This window comes from Euwallacea fornicatus, chromosome 2 (genome assembly GCF_040115645.1).
Source record: "Euwallacea fornicatus isolate EFF26 chromosome 2, ASM4011564v1, whole genome shotgun sequence".
Taxonomy (NCBI): domain Eukaryota; kingdom Metazoa; phylum Arthropoda; class Insecta; order Coleoptera; family Curculionidae; genus Euwallacea; species Euwallacea fornicatus.
Window position 1 is genome coordinate 6,523,496 of NC_089542.1, and position 12,659 is coordinate 6,536,154.

At 33.8% G+C, this 12,659-nt stretch overlaps 2 protein-coding genes across 3 annotated transcripts in view; one reads left to right on the forward strand and one right to left on the reverse strand.

Annotated features, from left to right (window-relative positions):
- Window positions 1–6,057: 6,057 nt before the first annotated feature.
- The window catches only part of nudC (nuclear distribution C, dynein complex regulator), a 33,731-nt gene continuing 27,129 nt past the window's right edge, over window positions 6,058–12,659 (forward strand). The window contains exons 1-3 of the mRNA XM_066299416.1: window positions 6,058–6,254; window positions 6,317–6,394; window positions 6,451–6,807. Of these exons, the coding sequence (XP_066155513.1) occupies window positions 6,171–6,254; window positions 6,317–6,394; window positions 6,451–6,807 (519 nt within the window). The 5' untranslated portion in view covers window positions 6,058–6,170. The remainder of the gene's footprint in view (window positions 6,255–6,316; window positions 6,395–6,450; window positions 6,808–12,659) is intronic.
- Window positions 7,300–12,659, reverse strand: part of LOC136348607 (uncharacterized) — a 31,316-nt gene continuing 25,956 nt past the window's right edge. For both annotated transcript variants that reach the window (XM_066299572.1, XM_066299561.1), the window contains exons 2-4: window positions 8,663–8,764; window positions 8,083–8,434; window positions 7,300–8,030 (exon numbers count right to left, since the gene is read on the reverse strand). In XM_066299572.1, the coding sequence (XP_066155669.1) occupies window positions 8,002–8,030; window positions 8,083–8,434; window positions 8,663–8,764 (483 nt within the window). In that variant the 3' untranslated portion in view covers window positions 7,300–8,001. The remainder of the gene's footprint in view (window positions 8,031–8,082; window positions 8,435–8,662; window positions 8,765–12,659) is intronic.

Below are 12,659 nucleotides of genomic sequence, written 5' to 3' on the forward strand. Positions count from 1 at the left end.
TAAGGGATGCTGTTAATAAATTCAAATTTATGCTGCTGAAAACCACACAAATGGTCCGTCCCTGGATAGATCCGTTATACAACAAAGGGTAATTATTTAAACGTCTCGTCTGGCTATTTCCCAGTTCAAGTTCCATTTACGTGTTCGATATAAAGTTGTGGCAACCTCCAGATTTATGACATGTATCCCCCATTAAGCCGCATTGTTCCCAGGCTTTGGGGCGATAACGCCACGCTCGAGCCCCGATTTCCGGGACGCTTAGTCTATTTTCCTTATTTTAAAGCATCCACAAAATGCTCCCCGCCTTTATAGGATCACCCTTTTATGCAACTGTTGAATAAATAAATTAGCCCCGGCCTGACTTGAGTCGAAAATAAAACGATCAGCCACCTTGTTCGCTCGAGCTTTATGACCTCCTTTTGTATCGTCGACGAAATAGTTTGTCAAAGTGCCAAAGCTCTTAACTCTATTAAGATCAAAGCTCGTATAAAGACTCTTCCACGGGGCTCCAAAATATGGCATTAAATAAGAATTTATGTCTTTGAAGGAAAATCGTCAAATAATGGCCCAGTTCCGAAAGTGGCACTAAATAACTTGTACCACCACTTTGTGTTGCATGTTGAAGATCAAGTGAAGCGATAAGGAAATTTATGGGTAGTGTTGGCCAAGTTACTCAAAAGGGATCATCTATTATAGATTTAGCATAATTCTGGCCGAAAAGCGCATTAAAAAAGGCTGTAATGCCTTCCGGATATTGGGGCCGACCGATCGAATTATATCCCAGAAAACCCGAGAGGAACACTGCTTGATGGCGGATTTGCCCTATAAATCTTCAGGTTACACGAACTCCGTGTCACTTTTAAAGTTAAGTTCTTTGTGTGCTTTCGGGCTGCAAACTTTAAATTCAATAATTCCGAATTAAGGTTATGCCATATTCTCGCCTCGTTCCTTGTTGGTGGTACAACAATTCTATTGTAAATTTTAGTTTTAAACTCTACAGAACAGTTTAAAGCTTTCGTATTAAATTTTTTTTTTAATTATTATATAACTGATTGTATGAGAAGTCATTTTAGACTTCGTCGGTGCATTATTAATTCATCGATTTTCAATGCATTTAAATGTGAAAACTCTTTAAAGGACTCAAAAACAGTTCCAAAAAAAATTTTAAATCACGTTGAAGAATAATCGGGTAAAATTACTATACAAAGAATTCCAACAGATGGCGCAAACACCTATTGCGCCATGAATAATTCAACGGAATTGTGATTGGGGGTTCCACCTACAGCAATTTCAAAAGAGATTTTCATTCACCATTATCTCAAGAAAATTTTGTATGTTTACCGTTTAAAAAAATTACATTTGTTTTTTTTAATTTATTTAGTTATACAAATAAAATTTGAGATTTATTGCAAATCATCAGAATAAATTTCACGACAAATTTAACTACCTTTTCATTCTAATTTCATTAACTATGGATAATCATTAGACTAGTATGGGTTACCTAATAGTAATACATATGTAAGATTCGATATTAAAATGAACTTCCAAAACTAAAAATTAAAATTTGTAAATATTATATTTTTAGTCATCGATTATTTCAGGTATCAACGCTCATTCTGACACTCAAAATTTTGAACATGATTGCACAACTTAATATTAATTGAACCAATCAACGCCTTCTTTCTTTTACGAAAACCCTATGCTAGATAAATATCATTATCTTGGACAACGGTGTATGGCTGCTTATATGATTCTAGATAGATTTAATTGCAAAATTCTTTATAAACAATCAGGAAGAATACAAAAACTTTGAAGAATAAAAATAGTTTAGATTGGTAAATGTATTTCTTTAGATCAATGCACATATTTCTCTAAATCTCATATGTATATTATCAAAATATTTCTATTCACCTTTTTCGCAAGGAAATGTTAACTATTTATATTTACGTCTGTTAGTACAATTATTTAGTTTATTCGTAGGTGGGGATGGTATTTAATGACAATTTTTGTTACAAATTGTCAATTTAGTTACGTTTGTATAAGCATGACACGTTCTTAGTTAGCCACCTAACAACAAAAGTATCTTTGTCCCGTAAATAAGGAAATATTCCTCTTGGTTTTGCTTATACATTTCGAGTTGGGGAAAAATGCGCTGCGCCCGTAATCCCGGGTGTGTATCTCACTGGTACGGCACCCGTTCTGCTAAATCATCTGGAAATATCTGTCCAAACTTTCCGTTCTATTTCTAAACAGAGAAGTAAGACGTTTTAAAAGCGTTGCATTTTCCCCCGCAGCTGGCACAGTTCCGTCTTCGCTACATAAAATCTGCATTTTAACAATATGGCACATCGTTTCCATATAGAGGAAAACAACCGGCACGAGAGGGTTTCGGGGAAGGAAACGATTATGAGGTGGAAAATATTGTATTCTCGTTTTATTACCTTGGTCAAGTTGTGGCCACAAAACCGTGAATAAATCTTATATTTCTATGTCACCATGCTTTAAACTTTAGAGGTAAAACAATAATAGTAAACATGTCCGAGTGGCATAAAATCCTAAAAAGCACTCCATCTCAACCCCGTCTCTAGAATGGCCTGAATTATTTGCAATTTACTTGAAATATTTAGCCGGCGGTCTCGCACCGGCGCCCCAACTTTTCTTTTCTAGCCCAAGACTGGCTCGTATATTGTCCATATACCGTTCAAATTTAATGTTATATCAGCGTATATAGCTCCCTTAGGTTTTACAAAGTGTCTGCACAATTCTGCAGCTCAAATTGATGCTTCGAATATTCCATTCCTTCCAGTCAGGCAAAGGATAATTATTTGCTTTATTTGCCTCTCTTTTTGGCTCTACATTGTATGCCAATTTCACACAGATGTTCCCACCGATAACATATTTCTCGAGCCCGCTGAAAAAGAGCGTAAAAAGAACCGCATACAGCCGTTTCGTATACATTTTACATGTACGACCGGCCAAATTCTGCCTTGCTCCGTAAAAAATAAACAGAGTAACAGACCTCCAGCTCTCGGTTAAGCTCTAAGTTTCACTGAATATTTCATTTAAACTGTTTACGAATTAGAGTGAAAGAGATTTCGAAATCGTTCTTGCATGTCCAACTAGGACGTTAAAATAATTGCGTGTAAAAATAAGGTAACCTGTATAAGTGACGTTCATAATTTACAAGGATTTAACGCCCTGTTCTGCTGTATTAAATTAAATTGTTAATAAGGGGGTAATGGATTTGAGAATATTTCGGTTTTGATCCTTAAATTTAAATTTGCAAGAGTTTTAGTGAGTTTAAAATGGTTCCTACATTTGTTTAAAATAGTTCCTTATTATAACACGTTATAGATTATGGAATAACACCCCAATCCACATTTACAAAGAATCGATTTTTTTCACCATATTGTTAAAAATGTATACAATTAATTTTCCCGCATTTCAGTTGAAACGCCTATGATATCTGCAATGCTTCTAGCGAATTCAAAATTAATTTTAAAGTTATTTCCTCGGGGTGTTAAACCCTCTATAGTTAGAGGAAGTCACTTCTTTTAGGGAACTGAATAAAAATTTAGTGTGATTTAGCAGTGAGTTTGCATATAAATATAGAGAAATAATTGGCGAGTTTCCTGGAGTTTTTCAACCAATTTCCTTTTAAAAACAAGCGTTTCAAGTCCGGAATATCTTTTATAAACCTCAAATTATGAAGATTAATTACCTGGTTGTTAAATAGATCGGAGGCTTTACTTTCTTTGATGAGTTGTATTGAAATATTCATTATAAATAAGGAAATATCAAGCCTAGTGGATAATTCTGTTGTTAACTTTAGTACGGCTTTAAACCTCATTTGGCATATCCCTAATATTTGAAAACTATCTTGGAAATTCGAAAGGTGTTTGTGTGTGCTCCCAGAAAATGGTATGTGATTTCTTAGAAAGAGGAAAATGTTTAATAGCTTTTTCTAAGATTGAGGGTTAGATATAATTCTCATTCACCGATATTTTATCCCACGAAACAGCTCTGGGCCGGCGCAGAAAAGAAGTGGAATCACGGGGTTTTTTAGTGAATACGCTCAGTAAGCGAATCTCACATTATCCAGCGGACAGAACAAGCTAGGTGTCTTGAAGATTTTCCTCGAAGAAAAAAAAAGATATAATGCCCATTTCATACATTTTCCTAAATTTTTAAGCAAAAATTTGAGGTCGAGGCTTGTTAATGTCTTGATTTTAGTCTTTATTAAAGCGCATATAAATAATATAATTATAGTAAATTGAAAAGTATGTACATTGGTTAAAAAATATTGCAAGTTCCGTACACGTACAACGACACTATAAAACAAACAATAGTTGAAAACTTACTTAAAGTTCACAATCTGTAGTAAAATTTTTCATCACCATATTATCAAGAATTCCAACAAATAATTTTTCAATAAATTTTAAATTATTTTTATTTATTGCTACACACCTTAAAACAAAAACTAAATTCTTTCCTACTGAAGCAACATCTAGTTCTTCACCGCACAAATACTGAATCATCCTAGCTGCTTTAAAGTTGGTATAAGAATTTTTTCCTTGGAGATAAAATATGCGCCCCTTAAATTGAATTTGTACCCCAGAAAAATCAACATTTCGACGTACTGCATCGGATATTTCGATATACATTCTTCAACATCGTAACGACCTGGATAATGCTAAACATGCAGATTCGTTGGAGCGCCTTCGAATCCTGCCATCTGTGGAATAAGATGGAACGCCGCCTCCTGGAAACCTTGTTGTGCTTTTGTGTGTGAAAATAAAAATAGAAAGTCCTAGCCGTTTACCCGATTTACTTAGGGGCAATCAGTCGTGTCGAAAGATTAGCCATATTCTTCCATATGTTATACAAGATAGAGCTAAGAAGTAAGTATAGGGAGTCCGGGATATAATATAATCTCTAAAATCTAACTAAAGACGTTGTAAGCGGTATAGCGTGATCCTCGCAAGGTTATCTAGGCACGTTATTTATTAATTTTCATTATCTCCTCGACGGCCTTTCGCAGGGCCCTTTCTGCAAACAGCTTAGTTTTTGTCAGTCGCTCAACTCGGAAAATGCGAACTAGCCTTGTGGATAATTTATAATTTCATTCCGGTTTGAGCGTCTTGTCCCTGTTTTGTCCTATAGGGGGCTTTTTTGTACTAGTATATGGTTTGCAGTTGGTTATAATAGTTAAATCTAAAAATGTCTCCAAGAAAGTGAGTCCCATAAGCTTGTAGAATGAGTTCCGCAAAAAACTCTGCTAATACAATTTCTTTTATTTTAAAGTTAAGGCAAGTTTTCTGAACGGGACTGCCCTGGATGAAAGGAGAAATATGATAAATCTGCTAGATCAGACTATTGAAGTTGAATTAGAACACCAAATGAAGTTCATTTTGAAATTTATCATGAACAGAATCTTTTTCAATTGCTATGAAATTACACAGCTAGAGACCCCGCGAAGCCATCTCTACACAAAATATTTAAAACTCAAACCGGTTTCCCTTGTTAAGATCGATTTAATTTTGAATTTGCGTCAATGGTTACAATGCAACTACAGGTCAATAGATGTCGCGAAACTGGCTGTTTGACACAACATGTCCAGTAACTTCATAGAGCAAATTTTGTATTTCTAACAGGAATTATATAAATTGTAGATATTTCATTACCAAAAAAAATGTTCTTGATACCATTATAAGAGATAGAATAAAAATCTCCAGAAAGCAATATAATGTTCCTTATTATTTCTTTAAAGTATGATTTTAAATTTGTTTTAGTTGTATTCACAACCAATTAAACCAACTTTTTTCGTATGCATATAGATATACTTAATATTCTTGTGGAGAGATAGTAATTTGGATTGATGCGATAATTAGTGGTGAAAACTGATTAATTAATGAGTTAATTTCTTTTCCATTAGATGTTCATCAATTTTTCAATCATCCAAAAGTGCATACGGAATGACGTAATTTTTATTTCATGACTCAGTAACTACAAATACTAGTTCCTCACTTACAAGAATTTTGTCACTGTCAAAGTCATTGTGAATGTGACTTTCAAAAAGGTAGTAAACTTGTTTTGCATTTTCTATATTGCGTTCTTGAACGAATCAATTAAAATTTTTAAAGAATCTGATTCCAAAAAGCATAAGAAAAATGAATGGAGATAGTAATAAAACCGACCAGTTCGATGCCCTATTTCTCTCAATCGCCCAACATCATCCTGGAGGTGCACATCAGGTATGTTTTTTACTTATTAAAATCAACTTCCTATGAATAATATGATTTTACACCACATTAAGCTTTTAGACACTTTTGTCGAGTTCTTAGGCCGGAAAACAGACTTTTTCACAGGCGCTATGAAAGGTGAATGGGAGAAGGTACTATGCGACTTTAAATTATAAAGTTTAGATGATATCTCATGTTTGTATTGCAGCTAGTAATGAATACATTCAGGAAACATGAGAAAATCAGCTTTGAGACCCACGAGGCGGAGTTGAAAGCTAGACGAGCCAAAGAGGCAGCTAGGAAAGCTAAGCAAGATGAAGAGGAGACTATAAAACCTGCACAAATAACTGAACTTACTAATGAAGAGGCTGATCGCTTACAGAAAGAAATAGATGACACTAAGGCAGGCCCGAGTACATCAACTGCTAGTAAAGAGACAGTTATTTCGCCTCAGAAAGTCGAGGATGATGAAGATGAGACAGAAAAAGGGAAATTGGTGCCTAACAGTGAGAATGGGTGTGATTTGGAAAAGTACAAGTGGACACAGACATTGCAGGATGTAGAGGTAAGCACCTTTAAGGGGTTTATTTTATGTCTTAACCCATTCAGAGCTAAGAAGGTTTCAAGTGTGTTAATAAAAACCACATTACAGGCCCAGTGCTATACATCTATGATTTCTTTTCTTGCACCTTTATATTGATGACATATATATTCAAGATACTTTTGTATCTTTACTGACTAGGTGTCATATATGTTAGAAAAAATACCAACCTGCCTGCTACTATTGAAGCATGGCACTTGGGTCAGCAATTATTGTCACGGCTCTACATGCTAGTGTCCCCTTCTTTAAACTTCTTTGTGAAAGGCATTTTATTAATGCTAACTTTAATATACTAATAAATGATATCATTTATCCTGAATGGGTTAAGCAAAAAAAATTTGAAGGCAACTCCTGTTGGATTTTTGATGTAAAATGTTCGTCATTGTGATGATAATTTGGGAATGAGTGGCGAATCATAGCTGTATTGCATTGAAAATCTTTAGAGAAAATGAAATATCACAAACAATGCATTTATTAAGCTATGTGTTACAGTACCAAATGGATTTTGGACATTATATATTTTACATGTGACTCATTTGTAAAACAATACCCTCCTTTATGATTGAGTTACTGTCAACTTTTATAATAACTTGGAACTTTTTAGTAGGTATGACTTTCATGAAGAAAACTCCAGTTACATTTTATGTTTTGATTACCCTTTAAAATATTTTACTTAGGTATTTTGAAGGTATCTTATTCAATAGGAGCACCAAACTTTAAAAACTCAAGTAAAGACATAAATAAATGCTTACTATCATGACAATTTAAAGAACCTTCAAATTTACCATCATTTTATTCTGACGCTCATTTAATTTAAATATTACATAAATATTCATAAATACATTAAATACTGTACATTATCCTATTCATATTAACTGGTGTTCTCATATCACAGTAATAATAATATTATTTAATTAATTTACTTAAAATATTCACAATGCCCTAATGAGGCTTATATATAATTAAACTTAATAGTACATTAAGGCAGTGTTTAAGGGCCAATATTCTTTAAAAAATGGCACTTGGACACCATTGATTTGGTTACAAACTGCTACAAAAATACAATATTATTTTCCAATAATGAAACTGTGTTAAGTACAGAGTAAATAGTAATAATGCTATTTAAGACAAGTACATAGCTTAGCAATCTTGCTGGTATCAGTATCTTCTTTGGTCTCTGGCTCTCACTGCAACAAATCCATAGTTACGATAAATTCTTCAGACAAAGGAACAACTTACTCTCCATAACATAGATGGCCACAAGTATGCCCACCATGAACAGGGCGGACATGCTAAGTACTAAAATAGTAAGCTGATGCTTCCTACAGAAGCTGCGTTTAGGAACCTTGGAAGGTCTGGAATTCACATTGATGACTGTAAAATGCATAGAACTGGCTACTGAAACATTGTCTGGCTCCGGTCCTTGTCGCGTCTTGGGAAGGGCCGCTATGAACTCATTGTCTTTATTAGTCTTCTCCAGGTAGTATTGGATGTTGAGGTCTCTTGTACTTATCGCCTCATCCTCCGGGTTTTGAGGGTGGATTTGTGCGAGGTTCGCGGCAGTCAGTAGCAAGGACCCCGATCTGGCACTCTAGAGTTGCATTACCATAATTACTCTTAATTGTTCTTGAGCTTGTATTGTTATTGCCACCTACATATGCACGATTATTGTCTCGGTCAAGATCAAATGTAAAGGTCGTTCAAGACATTTAAATTCATCGTAAGTGTTCACGGTTTGATATATGTAGATAATCGTAAAGGTTGTCATTTATTTATGATAATTACCAGTGTCAATGGGGAAAATAATTATTGGTCTTACCTGGGTGCTGTTATTGCTGGAGGTGGAACCCTGCGAACTGTTAGAGCTCCGAGCTAGTGTGGGTCTGGGGATGTGCCAACTCTTCTCGAGATCTGCGGAGATCTGAAAAGAGACATTCAGGGTTTTCAGAAGAATTTTTTTTTAAATAAATTAAATCAGAAACTTCATTTTTTTTTTCTATGAAGAAATTAAATTGTCAATTCTCTATCAATAGGAAAACTGATCAGGTCGAAGCGTCGACATTGTGCATTGTGAACTATTATTGAGTATTGTAGGTTTCAAATTCCACCCTCTAAGACATCTAAGGCTCATAGACAGAGCTAGACTGCCAAGTTTATACATTTTCTAGGGAATAATGTTATATATCAGTAATTTCTAAATGAATTTAATTCATTTGTATATGTGATTTAAAATCAAATATTTATATTAGCCAAATACTGGTTAAATAGCACGTTTTCAGTAAAACTGCATCGTTTTTCTGCAAAAACACGAGTATGAGGAACAAAGGAAATAAAGAACAAATTTCAAAATTCATTTAGATAAACAAAACCCTTGGGCAACTCCGTATGGGGATGAGTTTCATCTGGTCCAGGCATCTGTTAATTGAGGTTTCTTTTCCGTTGGTCTATATTTCATGCATTTTAAACTGTTTTTTTTACTCAAAGTCATGTGTATTATGTCTACTAGTACAATATAAATGATTTTCGTTCTTTCTCGATTCTCACTCATGCATTTCATCACTGAAACTGGTTAACCTCTTGGAATCTTTAGGTAGATTGCACTCAGTCCTCGTCGCGTTAAAAATTTTTCCCGTTAATTAAAATCTACAGTGACACAATCTAACGCCCTTAAATTTTCTCGTAATACCCAATGATCTAACATTACCGCATTGATGTGGTAATCAGAGGTCTAAAATCGGAAATTTCAAGATCACTTTCTCTTCTTTACCGTGCAGACGAGACTCTTGTGCAAAGTTGCACGTACGCGTATGAGCAATCTTCATTTATAGAAATATTTATGTACGAAATTTAATAATAACCAACCAGACTTCCTGATTTTTTCTGGTACGCAATAAACGACCTACAATTTAAAAGCCCAATTTTTTGTGCCACCGCACCTAACTTATTAAATGTCGTCAATGAAAAAAGTTCAGGTTACATTACCCAGGGTACGTAAAATGTGTTGGTTACAAGGGCGTTAAGTTACTTAAACTTGTTTCGAAACAAGTTTTGTGGTTGTTGCAAGGTTGTTACTAGCAAGAACATCTTCGGTTGCAGCAGATGGTGAAAGAATGTGTGATTCTGGGATTTCCAGGGCGATCACATTTTTGCACAAACGCGATAAAAGTTATGTCAAAGCGTTCTGTTTTCAAACGGTATTGAAATTGGTGGAGATCCGGTAGTGTAGGAGCTCAAAAATGCTCATAAATATTCATAAGGCAAGGCCGTTTGATAAACTTTGAACGTAAACAATTGTGGTTTTTGAGAAATATTTATGAGGCCATTCGAATTGCGCAATAACTATACTTAAACTTCAGTGATACCTTGCACGAAAAATTCTCGTGACGACTATCCCCAAAGAGTGTCGTGACTAATGTTTTTTTAAATTAACAATTTGATTTTCAGGGATAAGTAAGATAGGATGTTAATTGTCCAACTGATAAATTATCCCAGAAATGTTTGACCAATGACGGGCAAGTCATGTTGAATTTGTCCGAGAAATTTGGGAATTTTTTCTCACACTTTTATAATGATAGAATGAGTGATATATTTATGTGATGTAATGACAGTTTTGACATATAAAATGAAATACCATTACGGATTATTTCCCGGAAGAATATGGGCATAAGTAAAATATTTTTCTATTATTTAGAATTGAGCAAAATTTTGCGGTAATTTTTTAATTAAATATTTGTACAATTAAAATAAATTTCCTCGACTGAACATTTTATAACTCTAAATAGAAAAGATTCAGCAAGTCAAGTAATACCTAATTCACTTATATGTGTCATCTTTAACCCGTTTACCCTGTAGAGGCTAAATTTAGATCTGGCAAAGACATTTAGACGGGATGCCTTGCTGATGTGCATTTTTGTATTTGCACATACGTAGATCAAACTTAGAGTAGTGACAAATACACGGAAGTATTGGCCTATTAATACTTGAACAGGAGACAAGCGGTATCGATTCCAATAATTTCGCGGCATATTATTACCATAAGAATGATCGTTATTCTTGGATTTATCGGTCTTAAGTTGGGCAAAAGCGTTTTAATTCAGTTCCTTGTTACCACATGGTTGTGTAGAAAAAAAAAACAGTTTTGCGTACTACTTTGGGGATATTTAAATTGCGAATTGCGGTAAAAAGTGAGTTTTTAGTAATTAAAAATTGCAATGGAATTTCTTAAGCACTACGATTTTGTCTATTTTTTATTTTTATTTTTGTATATTTTGAAGCCTGGAAAATGTGACAAACATCATTGGTTTAATGCATCAAAATTAATAGGAATATTCGAAATAATAGAAAAAATTTAGAAGAGTTTAACTATGTTGGGAACTAAACTAACCTAAACTCACCTGAACTATAAAGATATTTTAGATTTCTTCAAGAGGTTTTTTAAGCGAAGTATAAAAGTAAAAAAAAATCAGAATCGAAAACAACTTAATTAAGAGAAAATTAAGATATTTTCTGTCAACAATTCAAATTCAGTAAATTTTTTTCTGCAGGCAGGAAAAGTTCTCAAAATACATTTTACCAATTTTTTAAGATTTGACAGAGAACGGAACTTTTTGACATCAAAAATTCAAAAATTTACAAAAACCTTCCAAAATTTATTGAAATTTTAAAATGAGCCATGATATCAGTCCTGACCAAGGGACAACATCGCTTTCTAGAAGATAACATTATGGTAGATATATTTCGATGAAAACACATGTAAGACTCTAAATTGTATTGCCAGGGTTTAAATTCGAATATTTCTTTTTGTTGTGTGCGACGGCAATGTCAAGTCGCAACATGATGTATTACAAGGTATAACCACTTAAAGCAACGGATTCTTGAAAGCGCCGTTGCCAAGTGTAGAGATTTTCTCATAAGTTCTATTCTATATAAATGATTGAAGACTATTTCTTATTTCTGATAATTTCAAAATATATCAAAGTCAGGATGGAAAATGTGTAGGTCTAGATTTCTGGAATTGTAAACTTTAAGAATAAAAGGTTTATTAGTTTTTGTGTCAATTGTATAAATTTTGTTCCATTTGAAAAAAAAACTTAAACATTCTTTACCCTTAATTTTTAAAAGCTTTGCTTCAATTTTTCTGTTACAACCATCTCAACCTTGCAGGCTTGACTTGATCTCTAAAAACCTCTCTGATGACATGAATTTGAATTTCAGGGTTTGAATTAAAAACTAAACTACAGACTTTAAAAACTAAAATTTTAATGTAAAATTATAGCACCCATCGACTCAAAAATCCGTTAAAACGTCATTATTTGTTAACTTATACGAAAATCATCCGTCCAAGTATTATAGGTTGTTTATCCTATTCTCATTACAGAAGAATAAGGAATACTCCCAAAGCTGTGTTGCCAGATGTATTTTTTTTCTGATTAATTATGTTATTTGTTAAGGATCAAAGGGAACTTGTATCCCTGATAATTTCAAAATCTACTGCAATTGGGTCGAGAACTACATAGATCCGTATTTGTAAACGAGAAAACAGGAACTTTTTTTGAACTGGCATAGCAATCGCATTAATTTTCATATTTTTCAAAAAATTTTGAAAATAACTTAAACCGTTCTGAGATGTAGTTTTCGAAGGCCTTGCCTCAGCATGGCTCTGAAAATCGATTCAAAGCCTTCACTCAAATTATTCTAAACTGCAGATTTGACCTCTGAATTAACTAACGTGTGTGTGTTCCATTTCAATATAGGTTTGAAATTTCTAGCGTTTATGTAGAATCAGGTACAGTGCACATGAAGTAAATAATAAAATT